This window comes from Bombus vancouverensis, chromosome 14, assembly GCF_051014615.1.
Source record: "Bombus vancouverensis nearcticus chromosome 14, iyBomVanc1_principal, whole genome shotgun sequence".
Lineage (NCBI taxonomy): Eukaryota > Metazoa > Arthropoda > Insecta > Hymenoptera > Apidae > Bombus > Bombus vancouverensis.
In genome coordinates, this window is record NC_134924.1 from 49,836 (window position 1) to 70,045 (window position 20,210).

General features: G+C 30.5%; 2 protein-coding genes across 6 annotated transcripts; one reads left to right on the forward strand and one right to left on the reverse strand.

Moving 5' to 3' along the window:
• The first annotated feature begins 62 nt into the window (after nucleotides 1-62).
• Nucleotides 63-7,378, forward strand: DNApol-epsilon58 (DNA polymerase epsilon subunit 2). Of its 5 annotated transcripts, XR_013060105.1 has the most exons (9): nucleotides 63-201; nucleotides 467-520; nucleotides 612-686; nucleotides 913-1,019; nucleotides 1,120-1,663; nucleotides 1,781-2,464; nucleotides 2,542-2,857; nucleotides 3,367-3,593; nucleotides 7,048-7,378. XR_013060105.1 is itself a non-coding variant. In XM_076624501.1 (8 exons), the coding sequence occupies exons 4-7, from the start codon at nucleotides 952-954 to the stop codon at nucleotides 2,815-2,817; spliced, it is 1,572 nt and encodes a 523-aa protein (XP_076480616.1). In that variant the 5' UTR covers nucleotides 63-201; nucleotides 467-520; nucleotides 612-686; nucleotides 913-951; the 3' UTR covers nucleotides 2,818-2,857; nucleotides 3,367-3,749. The 5 variants fall into 5 exon arrangements, 4 of the variants coding, with proteins under 4 accessions (XP_076480616.1, XP_076480617.1, XP_076480618.1 ...); XM_076624501.1 differs by lacking the exon at nucleotides 7,048-7,378 and having other exon boundaries at nucleotides 3,367-3,749; XM_076624502.1 differs by lacking the exon at nucleotides 7,048-7,378 and having other exon boundaries at nucleotides 2,542-2,847; nucleotides 3,367-3,749.
• On the reverse strand, nucleotides 3,130-20,146 carry Hph (HIF prolyl hydroxylase). The gene is made up of 5 exons (XM_033336774.2): nucleotides 19,516-20,146; nucleotides 18,617-19,317; nucleotides 8,500-8,619; nucleotides 4,786-4,996; nucleotides 3,130-4,506 (listed from the first exon to the last, which is right to left on the reverse strand). Exons 1-5 carry the CDS (start codon nucleotides 19,910-19,912, stop codon nucleotides 4,475-4,477), a joined length of 1,461 nt encoding a protein of 486 aa, XP_033192665.1. The 5' UTR covers nucleotides 19,913-20,146; the 3' UTR covers nucleotides 3,130-4,474.
• Nucleotides 20,147-20,210: the final 64 nt, after the last annotated feature.

The following is a 20,210-nucleotide window of genomic DNA, read 5'->3' on the forward strand; positions in this document are numbered from 1 at the left end:
CCGCAACAATCAAGTTTTATTTGCATTTACTGCCCTGTTTCGTTGGACAGATATAGAGTATAGGGGAATTTAACGTGCCATCTCCGATGCAAAAGCGAAGCCAAAGCATCATTCCACGTCCTCCAATTCTTCCAATTCTTACAAAGAGAACAAAAATTAACCAACTACATAACTATGTATACAGTTACAAAAAGAAAACAGGTTAAACTTTATTTTAATGAAAATTAAATTATTGACTTTTTTTGTTGCTATTTAATAATTTTCAATTTAGTAATTGTTCAATTTAATAATTTAAAATTTGAAAATGCAAGTCATAGTTGTAGAAATCCAGCGGTTCAGAAGTTACACATATGTAAAGTTAAACATTTTTAATGTCTATAATTAAAGTGTTGACGCATAATGTAAATGAACTTTGTCAAAAATTGACATATTAACGTAGCCTGTTACATACGTACACTTGTTACAGCCAGCGATTCCACTCATTGGACGAATCTTGGATAGAAGGCAACATGACGTCAAAGTAAACTATTAAATATATTAAAAATGCTCAATTTTATGTACGTATAACTTTTGAATCGCTGGATTTCTGAAGTTAAAAATTGCATTTTCAGATTCTACGCATTGAAAACTACTAAATAGCAATAGTTTTATTCCCATTAAGACGAAGTTCAGCCAGAAAATATTTTGTAAGTGAAAATTTTAGATGGTTTTAGGATAACATAAGTCACATATATATATTTCAGCAAAAAGCGGGAAATTGTTGCGATAATATTTAATATTCTTTATACTTTAGAATGATTAGATGAAAGTAATAGTGTTATATGAAAGCTTAATGTTTATTTTATATTTTTATTTATTGTTAATTTTATGATATTATCAATATTGCTAATCTGAAAGAGATATTTTCCGTAGGATATAATGTATATAAATGTAATATAAGCATCTGTAATTATGCCTGGTGAAAAATTAATAAATGCGGTACAAAGTACCTTTTCGTTATACGGACTTGTACTTTCAAGGTATATAAATTTTTAATGTATTACATATAGTATTATGTAAGTATACCAAATCTTAATTTTATTTCTTAATTTTTTACGAATGAAATTTTTTGTTGCCTAGGAAACTTAGCATTTCACTTGCTAAGGAACTTCTAAATGTAGAAGAAAATGAACGTGAAATGTGGCTAATGCAAGTAATAGAGCAAGTTTTAGCTCAAAATTTAAGTGATACACAGATAACCATTGAAAATTTGAAGTTAGCAATAGAAGAATGTATAAAACCCAATGCGTTAAAGGATACAGAAACAGTACTAAATGTTATAGATGTATTTGATATACCTAGAATCAAATATGAGTTGTCTGAGAACAAATTTGTTTTGGAAACTGTAACACCAAATTTGGTTGCCGAAGCACAATATAAATCCATACTTTTTAAAGATAGATTTGAGTTGCTTTGGTACAGAACTATGAGACATGAATTATTTACTCCTCCAATGCCTGGTGAAAGAAAAAAAGATTGGATTGAATTAGTACCAATTGAACATCTGTTGAGTGGAAGTAAAGAAGGAAATGTTTATGTTATGGGTCTTCTCTCTCAATTAGTAGAGGGTGAATATTATTTGGAAGACACAGGAGGTATAATAAAAGTTGATTTACAAAAAGCAATATCCTTTTGAAGCTCCAGATTTATGTAATCATTTATGTAAACATGAATATTTATAAATGTTTCAGTATGCTAAATCAATTATCTGTTAATTGCACTTTCCTTAATATTTGTATACAGATTTCAGGATGGTTTGATCATGGAATGCTCTATAGTAATAGCTAATGGAGATTTCAAGGATGGTATTTTACATGTGAAAAATTTAGGTTTTCCACCAGCAGAATCATCTAGTAATGCACGTGTAGATTTCGGCAATGCTAATACATTTGGTGGTTTGAGCAAGTTTTCTTTGAAACTTTCTGAAAAACTAAAAACTTATGAAGAAAGTAACAAAGATGGAATGATTGTTTTTATATCCGAAATGTGGTTAGATGATAAAATTGTTTTACGCAAATTTAAAATTATGTTGGAAGGATATTCTGAATATCCACCTATAGCTTTTGTATTATGTGGACATTTTTTAAGTTTTCCTGCAAAACCATCAAGCAGGCAAAAATTGATAGAGGGATTAAAAAATCTTGCTGATATAATAATACAATATCCAGATATAAACCAAACTTCCAAATTTATTTTTGTACCTGCAATAGATGATATTGGATCACCAAAAATTTTGCCAAAATTGCCACTGCCCAAAAATCTTACAGAAGATTTTAGGAAAAATATACCTGGAGCAATATTTGCTACTAATCCATGTAGAATTCAGTATTGTACGAAAGAAATTGTGGTACTAAGGGGAGATATTTTAACGAAAATGTGTAGGAATACTCTTTACTTTCCATTTCAAGGCAATATCCACGATCATGTAAGCTTTATTATATTACTGATTGTTTATGTATGTTATATAAAAGTGTGTAACTTTATTTTTGATAAATGTTTCAGTATGCAAAATCAATTATCTCTCAATCTCATCTGACTCCTCTAAGTCTTCCAATGTTACCTATATATTGGAAATACAATCATGCATTACAAATATATCCTACTCCAGATCTCATTGTAACTGCAGATGGATTTGAAGCATATGAAACTACCTATTCTAATTGTCATATAATCAATCCAGGATCATTTTCAAAAAACGACCATTCCTTCAAAGTATACGTTCCAGCGCTAAATTTAGTTGAACATTGTGCTATTCCCAAAGATATGGATGGTGTTTAACAACAAATTATTATTGACGTTTGAAATAAAGTATTAACAAGTAACATATTTTTGTAAATTCAATAATAATAGTAATTTACTGTACCTTCTACCTCTCTATGAACAATTGCATGCCAATTTTATAGAGTATATATTTTCACATCACAGATCTCATAAGCCAAGTTTGGTTATTGAAAATAACTTAATCTTTATTAAATAATTTAATTATAATTAAAAATTATTTTATTTTATTTTATTCATTGAGAATACTGGATAACTTCTTGGTCCATGTTGTTTAGCAATGCAACGAAATAATATTGAAGAATAACTTAGTGACTCTTATGATCGAATATGTTTAATATTATCAACATAATACACCTCGGACAAATTTAACACTCTCCTCACTTCTCTTCAGACTGCCTAACAAATTTGTATATCAGACTTTCTATCTGGGACACAGGAAATACGCGTTTATTTAATTATTTTTCTTATCGATTTATATAAATAGATACATACAATATTAAACACATGTGTTTCTACCTCTTCGCAATGTACATAACAATATTACAGGTACAGACTGGGCCGCGGCATATCTCAATTCACTGCGCTGGAAGCATAAGTCAATTACTGGCCGTTTAATTAAACATTATAAGGATCATAACTTTGTAAAACAACGTATAACGTATGAGATGCAATAATAAAACGCGATAGTATGATCTGCAAATATTACAATTTCGTATTAATAACGAGCTGAACTGCTATCAATAATACCAGCTGTACAGTTAAAGGGAACATACGTAAGTTATGTAAATATAATAATTAAGACACAATTTCTGTTCAGCAAATTTTACGATATATATATATATCGTATATATATATATATATATACACACACACACATACATACATATACATATATATATAGAAGAATGTATAAAACCCAATGCGTTAAAGGATACATATATGTATATATATACACACATATATATAGAAGAATGTATAAAACCCAATGCGTTAAAGGATATATATATGTCATTTAACGCATTGGGTTGTGTGTGTGTGTGTGTGTGTGTGTGTGTGTGTGTAGAAACATTAATTTTTATTATTTGGATTGATTTTTTTCTCTAGCAGAAATTTCCACTCGTATCGTACGCACACACACACGTTTTCTCGTTCTCTCTGTACATTATATAATTTTAGCAATCGTATACGGATTACGAATGCCGCAAAAATCTGCGTTTAGTGCTCCAAATATTTGAAGCTAAGTATCATATCGATATAACGTACTTTCAATCGTGGCAAGCGTATGTTAAACTTTTATTACATCTGAAACGTTCGATTAAGGTATGAGCATTAGTGTTAGAAAAAACAAAGATTAATAGTTAATATGTATAATTATGAACTCTCAGGACTACGCTCACATACTTATCGAAATATATTACACTGCCGCTATATAAAAAAAGAAGAACACGCTTATATCTATTGCACGTCCTTAAATTTTTATATACTCCGATGTCAGCATCTCCTACACTCTCAGCTATATCATAATACAGAATAATACATAATAGTTTATATACCAGTGCTTTCTTCGTGTAACTATGTACAGATGCATAAGTTCAACTAGTAGAGTTACAATTTCAGTCGATGGACGGTGTAACGGTCCTTCAGACTCCATGTCTCACGAACTCTCTTTCTTTGCGTGCAATTCTCCTGAAAAATCAATAGTTAAATCAAATATGTACATATATCATTTCAAATTTGAATAACATATTGGTTGCTTGTAAAGTTTTATCTAATTTTGGTTGTCTCTTCATTCAAAATTTATCTTTTTTTAATTAAATATGTATTATTTTGTTTTTAGTACCATTAATACATTTTTATAATCATTTTGAACAATAAAAAATCTGTTATTGATTGAAACATGAGCTTTTTAAAACTGACAATGAATGCTTTGGTTCTAACTGATACATACATATATTGTGTACCTACTTTCTCTTTGATATCTACGGCAAGCTTGATTCCTTTCTTCCGCGTCGAAGTACCATAGAGTGATTGCATATCTGGTTTTGTAAGCTGGCTGAACTTCGTGCGGATTTCTCCTATCAGACCAGAAGAACAATATTCTGTCGAAGAGAGGTTCAATATCCGCCACTTGATCACGCCAGCCTTCTGGGAATATCCTCAAAAGGCCGCCGTTTTCCTGTTGATGCAAAAATAATACAATTTATTATTATATAGTATTATAAGATGAGAAATAATTTGAAATAAAAATTTACAATAAATTTGTAAATTTAAAGTGATATATTTCGAGAATTATTCATTTATTAGATCATAGCATGTCTAAACAATTGTCTGAAGAATATTTATAAATTCATACAAGGTGATAGCAAAAACTGCGAATATCGAATTATGTTCTTGGTGTAGTAATTTTTTATATTTTAAATGTTTTTATTACAATTTCTCCCATCAAAATTGTGGGCATATGCAAGAGTACCATAATAAATAAACAGAATAAAAAATGTACCAAAGCAAACTATAAAAGTTTAATATTTAAAAAAAACATAATATTAATATTAAAAGAATTTATAAAATAAGATATAAAAAAGTTATTAATTTCTCGAAAACAAAAGATCGTGCACTCAAAATCTTTCGAAGCTGTTTTACCATCAGCCTAAAGCATCAAATACACATACGTACAGCTAATTCATTCGAGATTTCGCAGTCTTGCAATTTCCGTGTGAGATGTTTTTTGTTTAATACAATTTAATACAAAAGATGTTCATTCTTTAATACATTATTATTCATAATTTATTACCAATCATACTCATTAAGTATTAATGAGTCACAATATTATTTGTCCCAATATAATATTTCAATGAAAAATAGAAAAAATTAATGATTAAATTTGCAGATGTGAAGATAAAACAATAGCGAAAGTTTAAATAAAATAAACACAAATTCAAGAACATACGTACTTTTACTATTGACATTTATATAAAGATTACTCTTTAAATATAGTAATATTTTGTGTTACTCAGCATGAAATTGTTGTGATATAAATTCTTATTTCGATTATTTAGAATAATTAAATTTAAACTAATTATTTAGAGGTTTACCCTCATCATCGATTTCGACGATTTTTTAATATGTATGTTGTCGGCAGGGAGAGTAGATGATTCCGAACAATTTTTTTCTATATATGTAACTGCTACGCCCTAGCTTCCAAGATATTCGTAAAAAGCTGTCATTCTTAGCACATTGAGTCCTGTGATTATGTACTTGAGACTCATTATTTAAATCTTATCACAGATCTGGCTGTAAGTAGCGTAAAAGATTTGACTCTCTTCACCTTTGAGTCTCTTAATCATTTTGTCCCTATATTGAATTTATTACTATTTTACGCAAGCATTGCCGGTCTCCTCACTGCATCCGGATTGAGAAAAATAACCCAAAACTAAACCTAATACATTGATGATATTTGTGTTTAATTGAGTTATAGCAGACATTTCGTCCAGCTTAATAGAAATGATCGAAATATCCAAATATTGTAATATTCAAGTTCGCCCAACTCTCGTTCATTCATACTAACCATAAACAAAAGATAAGAGTTAGGTTTGAGTTAGGGCATTGTATTCGGCCACCGCAAGGCGGCTGACAACCAATACTAACGCATACGCTGCCGCGGACGTATATTTATAGACAGAATTCACTGTAGTGATATCGACAGTCTTTTTGCAAATATCTCGGAAAGTAGGATCGAGCGGCCGCTACATGTATAGAAAAAAGTTTCCCAATATCAGGACCTCGACGATATATTCAAAAATCATCAAAATCGGTGATGAGGGTGAATTTCTAAATCAATTATTCCTATTTTTTTTTTTTTTTAATTCGTTGATTGATTACAATATGAATTTTCTTAAAAATTAGCTACTTCAATAAAGAAAACTTCTGGGTTCTTTAAGTTCGTTAACTTTTTAATTCTTTCATTAAAGCAAAATTTGAACGCATTTAGAGATACAAAAGTTCCAGACTCAAAGCTTGTTTGGAAAGAGGTCAATATAAACATGAGGACTTTACACAAATTCATCAAGTTTCTCTTTAATAATGTTCTTGTTCGAAAGAAATGTATGTATTCATTCACGGTTAAAGGTAACAGGAACAGGCACACGTTGTGAGATGAGACATTCTACAAACGGTGCTTTTATATTTTTCAAGACAGCATATGTTTGACAGCCCCTATTTTCTGTGTAGGTCAACGTAAACATTGCTCAATACGAGATTCTCGTGCATGTGCGAGACGGAAGCGTTACATGGGGCAACTCACGTAGGCCCTGGATGCCCTTCGTGCTCTATTCAACTCTATCGCCTACCCTTTCTCAGAGTGTCCTCACTTTTAACATTCAAACACGCATAGTCGCACGTGCAGGTTGAAGTAATAAGGAAAGTACATGTGAGAACGAGTCATCATGCTGTTATTGTTATAATTTATTGTAAATTATTATACGATTCTAGTTATTATATGATCATTACAATTTATTATAATACAAGAATAGAAATATATACATACATTAATATAAACAAATCGTTATTTTTTGTACAGTTTGTAATTTGTTACCTTTTTACAATCACTTCTGATTAACTTAAGGAATTTAACTCTCTCACAAGTGTATCATTCAAATATACTAAATTACAATATCCTGTATATATTGTACATATATTACCATGCGTAATATTATTATTAATATTTATTTGTTGTAAAAAGTTGGAAGTATGTACATGTCCCTTATATGTAATACCAAAAATGCAATGACTCGACGATAAAAAGGATTGTTAATTATTTTCTATAGTGTTGATTTTATGTTATCTTATTACACCATCAAAAGGTTAAGCGAAGCAGAACATTTACTCGAAAATGAGGGGGGTTAAATAGTTCATACAGGAAATCACTGAATTTTTTCACTCAAAGAATGTGAATTTTCAGGTAAGTGGATTCAACTAGAGTTCAGTCAATCAGACATCTATTCTAGCACGATACTGTTGCATTTCTTGTATATACATACATCTTTAAAACTTCTATTCTAATGTGAATAAATTATAATAGAAATTTGTATTTTGAATTGACTTCGTAAAGTTGTGATTTTCTATCTACTTACTATTTGTAACCAAACGAAAATAGACACTTTCGAAAGACTACACAAAATCATTGAAGTAAAGGAAAATCTCATGAAACATCACTCAAAGGGACGGCCCTGAAATCTATACCTCACAGGAAATTAGTTTTCAGAAGGCACACATCATTATTGTAGTGGCTACTTTGGACTATAAAATTGTTCATGCATTATTTTAGAATTAAAAAAGGCAAGAATAGAACAAAAATTTTAAATCTTAATAAAAATCAGTTAGCAATGTAACATAAAATTATATTTGTAAATTACAGATTACAACTTATTGATGAGTTATAAAAGAAGATGGAGAAACTTGATGGAATTTTCAATATATCTTATCTGTATTTAATTATATATTTATTAGAAATATATTATGAACATTAAGAAATTAGTACAATCAAGCGCAAATAACTATTTTATCTCTTGAAGCCTTAGTATAATGATAAAAATAACTAAATATGTATTTCGGTACTAAATTTTCATTTAAGTGATATAAATTTCTTTGCATATTTATTCGTGGCATGCACATAGATCTTACCTTGATATCCCAATCTCGGTTAAGATAGTATATAGCTGTGATACATCTTCCATCTCGATTGGGGTTATCCACATGTTTCACGTAATGCGAACCGTGACCAGGATAACAAGCCACCATCGCCTGAAAAATAATGCATCGCATCATCTTAATCGAAAAAACGAAACTGTTCTTGCGAACTGGCTTATATGCATTCGCAAGCTGACTAATCGTTAGGAATGTAGATCTGAATATGTCGTGAAATTTGTAATAACAGCTCGTTGATTTTTTAAACAGGAAGAGATAGGTCATTCTATAATGGCAACCGTTTTAACTTAAACATAAATCAAATTCAATCAACTACTTATAAACAGCGTTTTTAAATTAAAAACGACAAAATGACGAAGATAAGTGGTCTCAGAGATGTAATAAAACAAATGTCAGATATCGTAATTGATAATCTTACATTATCAGAAGTTAAATAGGCGCGTAGCATATTTATGGAAGACCAATATATCTAAGGTATTTGTTTCTACCGCATTATAAGTATGTGTATTTTCCCAAAGTTCTTATATCATTGTTGATTTTAAATCATTTTATAAAAAATTAATTTATTAGATTTTTATTACAGATTGTAGATCGTAATAGGTAATGATGCATCTCGTATAGGTAGTGAAACGCGTAGTTGAATTATTTTACGAAATTTTTATTCATTTTTTAAATATAAGAATGATAGCAATTATTAAATTGAATTATCAATTCAAGCGTAATCAATATTAAAAGTCTAGAACTGAAACTTCTAACGCAATTTTATCTACTCACTTCGTCATTTCGTTTTAGTCCTACATATGTATATTCAGAAAATTAATCAATTAGTAATCGATAAAATTTAAAAATTATATAATTTTGTTTATTTTTTCATATTGCGTACCAAGTTATATGTATACATATAACCATCGGAAAGTGTTTTCATATAAAATATTTTGCAAATTGCTTAGATACTTACCATTTCTTTAATTGCGTTCATAAGAATATGAATTTATATAAATATCCGTAACCTAGTAATCCTATTTATATCTACACAAATGAAACAATCAATGATTTTAGAGTTACAAGAGCAGATGTTTATGGAATATTTTAAAGGTTTCAGTAAACGTAAAGTAAACTTTAGCTAGCTAGACGTATAACTAGCTAAACGTCTAGCTAGACGTATCAATGAAACGTTAAATAGCAGAGCAGTCAAAGGTCCCTGACAATGAGTGCGCACATATGCCCGAGAAGGGCTGAGATAGTCAGTTACACAGTTTCTTCAGAGGTAGGGCGTATATGCATACAAATATTGATCACAATTTAGCCTTGACCTAAATAGACCACTAACCTCGATGTCCTTGGCACTACATTAGGCGGCGTGTATATTATCACGTAATCCACGAAATATGTGTCATACGATCGTTTTTATGTTTACGTTTTGAAATCAAAAACGTCAATGTATAAGGGTGCGTCATTGTCATCCGCGTAAGAAATCCATGGGATGTGTCTTTGTCGTTACCAATTCTCAAAATCGAGATATATAGTATGTTTTTCTTACTTAACGTTTAATGTCGCTTCAACTGCAAAATGAGAAAGGTGTGCGAGAATTTGACGAATCAGCATATTGTGCTCCATATGAATACATTTTGTTGTTTATATTATATTAGGAGGTTGATTAATTTACTCTCTTTTATGAATTTCAAGAGATCATAAACTTTTTCTCAGAAGTAAATATTATTCGCTACTGTTAATTAAATATTGTGGTAAAAATTTGCTTTTGAATTCTATAGTTGCATTTAATCAAATAAATTCGTTAAACAAACGACGTAAATCTTACTCTGACAATTGGTCACGAATAGTAAACAAAAAAAAAAAGGAAAGAAATAGTTATTAAAACCATTTACAAACTTCCATATTATGTATAACAATGAGTTTTCTTAAAAACACTTTGACTTCTTCAAGGTCTCTACCAAATTACCGAAAAATGCGCATTCTAATTCAAGTAAATAGATACTCGATACGCATTCTCTAATAGTGATCCAGAATGGCAAATAACTTTCACCGTGCCAAGTTATAAACGATACAAACGAAACAGCTATTCGATAACAAAGAACAACTTCCAGACACGTATATGGTTCAATCGGAAATATTTTTTCTTCAAAACGATCGCATTTTACCACGTTCAATATTGATATCCATATCGATAGTATTCAATAACTATTGTGCACCATCGAATCACCTTGAGAGGCGAACAATTGATACTGAGCTCGTCGCCGTGCACATCGTTTTGTTTTAAACGTTAGAGACAGCAGAAAAACATTCGTGTAATCAGTTAACTATTATCTTTCTTAATTTCCGCCGCGCCATTCGACGACAGAAATTGCTGAAGCATATTAAATACGAAACATTCTTTTCTAACATGAATCATAATCGTATAAATTGACTTAAATTGACAATAACCTGCGATTCTGTGATTTACAAGACGTATACAGTATAAAAGAGCGCGTACACCTTGTTTGAAATCTTTTTTCCTCTCGTTCCTCCCAGTGACCTCGTTATCTGTAGACTGATACGATATATTATAGATAGACTGCAACATCGAGACAAAACGTTCGATATCGTACATTTTACGTGTAGCTCGTCACGTTCCTTAGATAAGTAACACAACCTGCCAAAAGTACGCCATCGCGATAATAACGTAAGAATCGTTGCGATAGATTACGAACAGCAGCGTCAAAAATATGTGAATTCTTGACGTGAATACGCGATAGAGTCGTCTGATATGAATGCTGCGCACAGTGAAATTTGTTTTATCGTGTTTATTAAACCGAAAGTCAAACGTCTGTGTGCGATCTTTGTCCCTTTGTTTGGTACAAGTTTAAAAGGAGACTGAGAAGATGGTACATACCTTTGAATAAGAAAGAGAAAAATAGAAAGGAGGGCAGAAAATGATACATACTTTCGTGTGGCTGTTTGTGGAAGAATCTGTCAAATTTTAATTAATCCTTCATAATCTGTGCAGCATTCGACATTTTATTCTAAATGGTCTATGATTAGTAAGTTACAGCTTAAAAAAATGCATAATTTAGACATGTATATTTTCACATTTTTGTAACCAATAGTGACTATACATTTTACTATTTTTAAATATAAGAAGTGGAAAAAATCGAACCAAATATTACATACGTAACATAACATTTGACCGTAAAGAGTTGAAAAATCTGCTTTTTCCTTGAACTTTTAAATATTTCTTCATATTTTTTATGAATGTTTAATTTTTTATAATGTTCCGTATGGGTAAAACGTAAAATAAACATCGGTGAATTTTCTCAGGTTTAAGGTTTAAGATTTAAGATTTAAGTTGTCTACTCAAGTGCAATCCTATTGTTAAATTAAAAAACTACCTATATAGATGAAGTAATAAATAATAATAATATCTATGGGTGATTTTTTCGACACGTTTTAGAAATTTTTCTACGTCTCGAATGTTGATTGTATGTTAAATGTTTTACTATTCCTGCTGTTAGATTTTAGCTCATTAATCTTTCTTCGTTTGTTTTTTATATCCGTTGTTTTCCTAACAAAAGTTTAATTTAATAGAGGAGAAAGTAATAAAAAATTGTTTTGCATGTTTGATGGATAATTATATGTGCTGCTTGTTTTGTAATTTATGATTGATCATCGTACTTGCGACTGAACGATTTTAACGAAACATATGATTAAACTCGAATTGTTATCAGAATTGCAACCACTCAGCCACTTATGCGCAATGCAATATGCAATATCAATTACATTCAAATATTTTTAATAAATCTCGTAATATTTTCTTCAATAAGAGCAATTTATATCGAAAAATCCCAATATTTCTCGCTTTGTGTACAAAAGATGACAGAAACACCAAAATAAAAAATATATTTCTGGGTATTCTGCTTAAATACTTTCAAATACAATCAAACTTTAAAATAGACAATCACATGCAAACGATTAACAAAATTCTGATAATTCTTACCGTGTATATAAATGATGTACAATTTAGTAAATACATATATTGAAAATATGCATTATCATATTTTGATTAAATTTCTGAACGTACCTAAGTATGTAAAAAACGGAGAAAAGGCCACAGCACAAATTGCGGAAGAATAAATGACCGATCAATGCTTAAATAAATCTGCAGAAGTGGTATTATGAATGACGCAGTTTATATTTCTCATAAATTACGCATTGGCTATTGAAAATTCTTTTTTTGACATTCAATTAGTTTTTAACGCAATATTTTTAAAATATATTAAAAATTAGAACTGAGAAATATTTTATAAGATTAATACGAATATCAACCGTCAACTTCTTAAATATCATTTGCTCGAAAATAAGCCGAAGATGAGATGAAGGTTATTTTTTCACTATTTCTTCACGAATATAAATTCGAAATGCAACGAATATAACATACCGTTTAAAAAATAAATAACAGTGTCGTACCAAATACGACGTTTACGTTATTCATAGTTCAACAGTTTGTATAATACAACTGGTTTAAGTGACCGGTTAACGTTAACACCTTTGTACAATATAATTACTCACTGAATTATATTAAATTTCGAATTTCTAATCATACATGATATGCATGTTTTTATCGCAAAAAATAAATTAATTAGCGAAAAATATACTGAAAATTGTACTAAAGCTACTTTGTGAAAGATATTTTTTAACAACCTTAAATTTCATAGCCGTTTTTAGACATCATGAATATTAAATAAGGCTTTGGACTAGAAGCGACAATTCACTGGAAGAAGCAAAGCCACATCCTCTTCTCTTTCTATCCTCTTCTAAATTCGCATTATTTTCGATATACAGCAACTATGCCACAATCGGATTTTTAGCATTTGAACAACGTCCAAAAATTATTTCAAACCTCATTTCATTGAAACTAATACTCGTTGTAATGTGACAACCAAATCTTCACAACTATAGTTACAATGCAACTAATCAGCAACAATCGAGGCAACAAACCGAAAAGGAATGGAAAAACATCCGTATATTATTCATTTAAATGAAACAGGTATTACGTTTCAGGGGAAAACCGCTTTACTAATGTTATTGCACGTGTTTCATAGAACCGAAAGGAAAACATACGACGTTTGTTACACTTCGAATACGGAAAATATTTCTGCAGTATGAGTATGAGTCACCGATTAGAATCATACAATTTTTCTATATTATTGACTATATTCATAATACATTCTGCTTTTAAGTAGATACATAATTACATAGACAACTGTAAAAATTCTTTATCAAATGTAACTTTGTAGGCGATCCAATGTTTGTCGCGCACGAAGCAACTTAGTGGCGTGAACGTGAACGCGGATTGTAAATTTTTTGTTGTTATGTTGGCGTAATTGAGTTACAGTTGATTGTTCGACAGTCGTTGGATCACCCTTCAGGAAAACGTATATGGTATTCATCTATTTTGATCTTAATAAACATATCCTTACATTCCAAGTTTTAAACAATCATTTAAGTTTTAAGTAATGCCTCTCCCTACGCTATAATACCATTTATGTATGGTTGCTGTAAAAGAATTTTTCGTAGGAAATATTTGGTATACATCGCACATTGAACAAGGAAATATTGTTATCTATGCTCAATTTACTTCATATTTCTCTCTCTCTCTCTCTCTCTCTCTGTATTTGTATATGCGCATGTCATAAATTATAAAAATTTCCATGCGCTTCAACATACTAGATTCTACCAGATTATAATATTTCCTGTTGCTACATTGCCATGAAGTTTTCATTTATTACCTTTCCTGATAATTGAAAATCTCTTTCGAAGAGACATGTAAAATTTTGTTATATTTTTGTATATGTCTAGTGCAAGTTTGGAATACATACTGATGAAAATGAAAATATGACAAAGTCAGAAATGTAAATGTTAAAAATTTCAAAATGATAAACGATAATGGCCAAAAATAAGGAATTTCATAATAATCTGGTAACGAGAAGTGACTTTTATTTTGTATTAATCTAGAAAATATAAGATATGAAAAAATGTTAATATAAAAAAAGGAACAAAGTTTAATTTAGAGAGTAGATTTAAAGAATCATATTGATCATTAAAATTATTAATTAACATTGCTAATAATCTATAGCTGAAACTTGTTGTTGAATAAATATACATTTAAGACCATCGATTTTGCGGAACATCGATCTTGAAAAAATCGTCTAAAAGATCCTATGATCGTGTACCACGAAAATGAAACTGAGAAATTTCAAGTCATTTATTATATATTTACGTATATTTGTATGTTTTATATTTTTTAAATATTCATATAGTAACGCGAAAATCTCTACTTATCGCGAAACAGATAATTAAATTTTGAAATGTAAAGGGAATATCGTGAGCCGTAAAGCATTGTAACGCAGCTATTATAATTATAAATAACACGGAAGATATGTCATACCGATCAGAAAGTCAACAAACACCGGTAAATACCCTCGTGGAAACGACACGACGCTAGAGAGACGAATGAAATCGTTTTCAGACATGATTGGCACGCTCTCAACCGTCTAACTATATGTGCAAATGCATACATACTTTGTATGTTGTACATTTATACCTCGTTGATTTTTTCACCTTCACGAAGGTTAAAGAGCGAGATGCAACCAGTCGGTTGTAAGGATTTAATCGAAAGTGAACGACCTAACACGAATATATTAGTCACTATCGATGAAAGAACTATGTATTAAAGAATGCATAATTTAAATATTACCTTTAAAAAAACAGTATAATTTGTCATATTTCTTTATATTTAATAACATTTAGTATTTCAGTTCCATATAATGGATTTCACATTTATGCAAGATTATTCTTTCTAGCTTATGAAATTATTTAGTCACGGAATTAATTACCTGTCAAGTCACTTTGTGTACAATAGTCAATTACTCCAAAAATAAAACATAAAATATAGAATTTTAACTTCTATTAAATATACTTATTTGCCAAAAAAATAAGCAATGAATATAGATATCTAACATATTGCACGCTGTTTTAAAAATTATTATTTTTATTTTTTATGTTTATTAGTAATTACTAATTAATTTGTAATTATTTTCATAAATGTTCTTCACACATTGTAAAACCGGAAGTTCGCCCGAACCTGATAGGGAAGAGCTAAATATATGTTCTTTGCATTAGGATGAATTCGCGTTAAATAATGCAATATTTCAAAATATTGTCAGTAACTCAGCACTATTTTTGAATATTTGTAAATAAAGTCGTATTGATCCGAAATATCGTTACGCAATATCGTGTAATTTTAATAATACACAATTATCTAACGATAAAATTCCCCTTAAGATGAAGTACCTAGCTTTCTCATTATGCAGATACGATACTGATAGCACTCTTCTAGTCTAGATAGATAGCAATCTTCTATCTAGAACCTAGAATACATAAAAAATATGATTTTACGTTGAATCAATGAATTTCAATATTATATCATCATTTATCGTCAGTAAGTTAGGATTCAACTTCAACATGAAAAAGTGAATATGTTTTAAAAACACATTTAACCATTGCCGCAATTATTTTTCTCTTTGTACTTCACTCGACGTGCAAAGGAAAAATTATAACAGTTAGGTGGTAGTTCTCATATTTATACAATACTTGCGAAATGTTCAATTCCAAATTCTTCGAGTACTATCAGAAAATGCAAAAAAAAGTTAAAGAAGAACGGTATCCAGAAACGAAGTTCAACTTAATTAAATGGGAGATTTGGTGCGAGACAGCAAAAGAATTCGAATTGTATCGAATATTTTCTTGCGAACTATAAATGGAAGCAGCAACAGAACGGAGCAATATGTTTGGTTTAAAAATATGTATTCGCTTGTTTCTTCGATTTCTGAAGAGACAAAGCTTTGTTTAGTTTAAAAGGAGAATCAATTACGATAGTAAGATTAAAAACTTTTTTTTTAGACTTTTACAATTAGTTGCAAGAATTTTAGGATCACATTCACTTTTTTTCTTTATTTCTATTCTTTGTCGTTCGTGTTTTATGTATTTTAATACAAATGTATATTTGCATTGCATCACAATAACATTTAATATCAAAAATACATTGAGTTCCATAACATGTACCTTCAAACAATGTTAGGAAATATTACTGTATATAGTAATAAATAATAGTGATAAAATAATTTAGAACAGAGAAATGAAATCCGCTGTCATATATTGAGAAAACAATGGCAAATATCGTCGATATTCGTGGTAATATCTAAAAAGTTATTCAAGAGTATATAAAAAGTTATTCAGCTCGATAAATTTATTTCAAAGCGCGTTACAACATTAGTTTATTAAATCACACAATTTTATAGAAGAAAAAGTGAGTCGAGATAATCTTAAAATCTTTATATCCAACACCACCAATCACACGACAATTCAATTCTGTCATTCTGTTTCCTGTATGGAACCAAACAAGTTCAGATGAACAATTTTGTTCTCGTTGTCTGGAAAATAATCAAATGTACACGAACATATGAACCAAATGTAGCATATATTATACGAATAAAGTATTTACTTGAGAAAACTACACTTCTAAGTCGCTACTGATCATTGATACTTTACTGATTACTTAGGTCGGTCTACATAACAACTCATATCGTCCCACTCATTCGCTCGCGGTTTAGATTCTGTTTACGGCCTTACGGGAGACAGGATGCGTAATCGAGAAAAACGCATACACACTGCCTATTTTCTGGCATAAGAGACGAAAGAGAGTCAGTGAAAGATAGGGAGAAAGAGATAACTGCATAATTGTATGAACGAGTCAGCCGTACGGCGTACGTGACCGACTGCACTTCGTGGTTTGCTACTCTCGTTTCGGTTCTCTGTTTAGCGCACGAGCTACCCGAAAGATCACTGCAATTTCGGAATCCTGACCTTCTCTGCCTACCGTCGCTTCCTCCCTCTCCTTTCTGGCTGCTAAAGAAATTAAACCGATGCTTCAAGGGATTTGCTTTTTCACTGCTTTGATACCTAGAATGAACGCGCGTCCCCCCCTTACCAATATCGTTCATCAGATTTTTATAGCAAATCAGAAAACGTGAATTGGTTTGCATCTCAGTGATTAATTTGATTGTTACGGCTATCGTGCAAAACAACAGATCATTTCTTCTGGCCAGTGTTACAAATATTTCCGCATTTGCATTGTTTTCACGATATTCAAGAAACTACTTTTTCATTGGTTTGTATAATTCTCGTTCTCCGTAATGATATACATACATAGATTGGAACTTAGTCTGATAGTTGCTTAAAATTAATAACATTTTCAATCTACTGTTATCTAACAATTTAAATGTGTAAATATTGTAACAAATTTAATTTCTTAAATGCTATTTTTTACACGTATAAGTAATATTGTACAATTTTTATGATAATAAATAAAATATATAACTGTTTAACAAAAGCCATATAATATAACAATTATGTAGAAGATTACAATATTGGAATAAAACATGAGCAGTTTGTATAAACATATTAAACTATCAAAATTTTCAATTGTTAAAAATATATGTATGTGATTGTGTATTGTATTCATAAAAAAGAAAACAGTTTTATTGCCAAAGTTTATTTCAAATTATAATAACTATTCAATTATGCGTTCGATGAATTAATATTTTACGCATAATCAAACATGAAACAAATTTATCATATTAAATGAGTAAAAGAAAAATTTTCCTTACAATAACATTTTCAATGCTTCTAAAATTGATTTAGAAATAAAAAGAAATTATCAAAACTATAGAAATATAGTGAACTTAATAATGTATATAGACTTACAAGAATGTGTTTGTATATCTATAAGATTATTAATAGGCATTAGTATATCGATTAATGGAGTATTAATACATATCTTATTAATTATTAATACATATTTTGAAATGCTTACTTATGATTCAAATAGTACAAACATAAACTTTGACAAAGTAAGGATATTCAACACAAGACATAAATTAAAGATTGAAATAAATATAAGACTAATGTATACTTTTGTCATATGTAATGATAACAAAACTATATGATATATAAAATGTGGGACTATTTTTATGCTTACCTTCGTTCTTCCATTAATCGTGTAATTTCCCATTTTCCCATTGTTGCACATTTTATTTGCCCTCATAATGACAGCATCAACTTGAGATATGAGCATTCCAATGTTTTGACATTGTTTTTCTTTTCCGTCAAGCCACGTTATTTGATCACCACGAATTGTCTTTAAGTCATTTGCACCTGCTTTATTAGAAACCAATTGTCCATCCTTAAATAACCCAGCACTGTACATATTTAAAACTTCGTTTAACACTGCAAGACCTTTTTCGGTTCCTAGAAAATTGTCTACCACACACATACCATATTCATCCATGTCTCTAATCACATTTCTGCTTATATCATCTATTAATTCTTCAAGATTATTTTTATTTTTATGGAGGAAAGGTGGTAAAAGTTCTTCTTCGCGAGTTAAACGAACCTCTGGAAAGTTCTTCATACCGTTATGATGTTGTGTAGGCATATCTAATTCATGGTCCTGTAGGTTATCTAGGATTCTTGAACCTTCTAGAGCAGGATTCAACAATTCTGTTCTGGCACCCAAGATCGTGTCTTCAGAACTTCCTTCATATGTTATGGGAGAAGTCCATCCATCCACTCTGTTAGTACAAGTACCTTTTGTCTTAGTATTATTGGATTTCCTCTTGGAATTTCGACTATCCTTATGATTTGATTGTCCTTTTATCTTTTCTATCTGTTTGTTGGTTCCTGTAAACAACAAAATCATGCAACAATTATTAATTAAAATAAATGAAACAAAGAAGTTGTATTTATTTTACAAAAAATCATACATATTTTATAGTATATAATACATTATTAGCTAGTAAAAGATTACACAACTCTAAAATTCTAACGTGAAATAGTTTTATAAAAAGGCACGTGGGAACAAGATCAAGTTTCACGTACCGCCAAGATGTTTCCCGTTATTATGCACTTCTGGAGCAGCGTTCAAACCTCGCGTTCTTTCTAACACCGAATTCTCGCTTAGGTTAGAAACCACTGGTGTAGTTAAATTCTGGCAGTTTCTTAAGGAGGATTCCTTTTTAGCGGATTTCAAAGTGGGATTTTGACTAGTAGCCGAAACGGTATTTGATACGATCGATTCCACAGAATGAGTCGCACAAAATTCTTTGTGACGTTTCCAATCCCGCCTCTGGTGTTCTTTGGTGCAATAAAATACGGCCTTGCACCGTGAACACCTTAGGAGCTTGTCAGTTCTGTTACAGATAACACAGCCTACCGTTATACCAATTTGAACATCACCGCCGAGTGTCTGCGCACGACTGACTATCGGTCCGGACATGTTTCGTCGTTTATTTAGCGGCCACGAGTGCCGACGACATTTCTCCAACGAGGGAAGTCACACACGCACTCAATCTGCGTATAGTACTAGTGCGCTATCGAGACTCTGCAGTGCTTATACCACTTATAGTACGTACGAATCGTCGTTGGTTTACATACTACATATATGTATGTTATCGGATCCGCAAAAAAACTATTGGTGAAACGACGATCGAAACACGGATGCTTCAATGTTCTTTAGTTCTTGCGTTCTTACTACGTGTTATGTGGTCCTATATACATACTTATACTCTGCATCG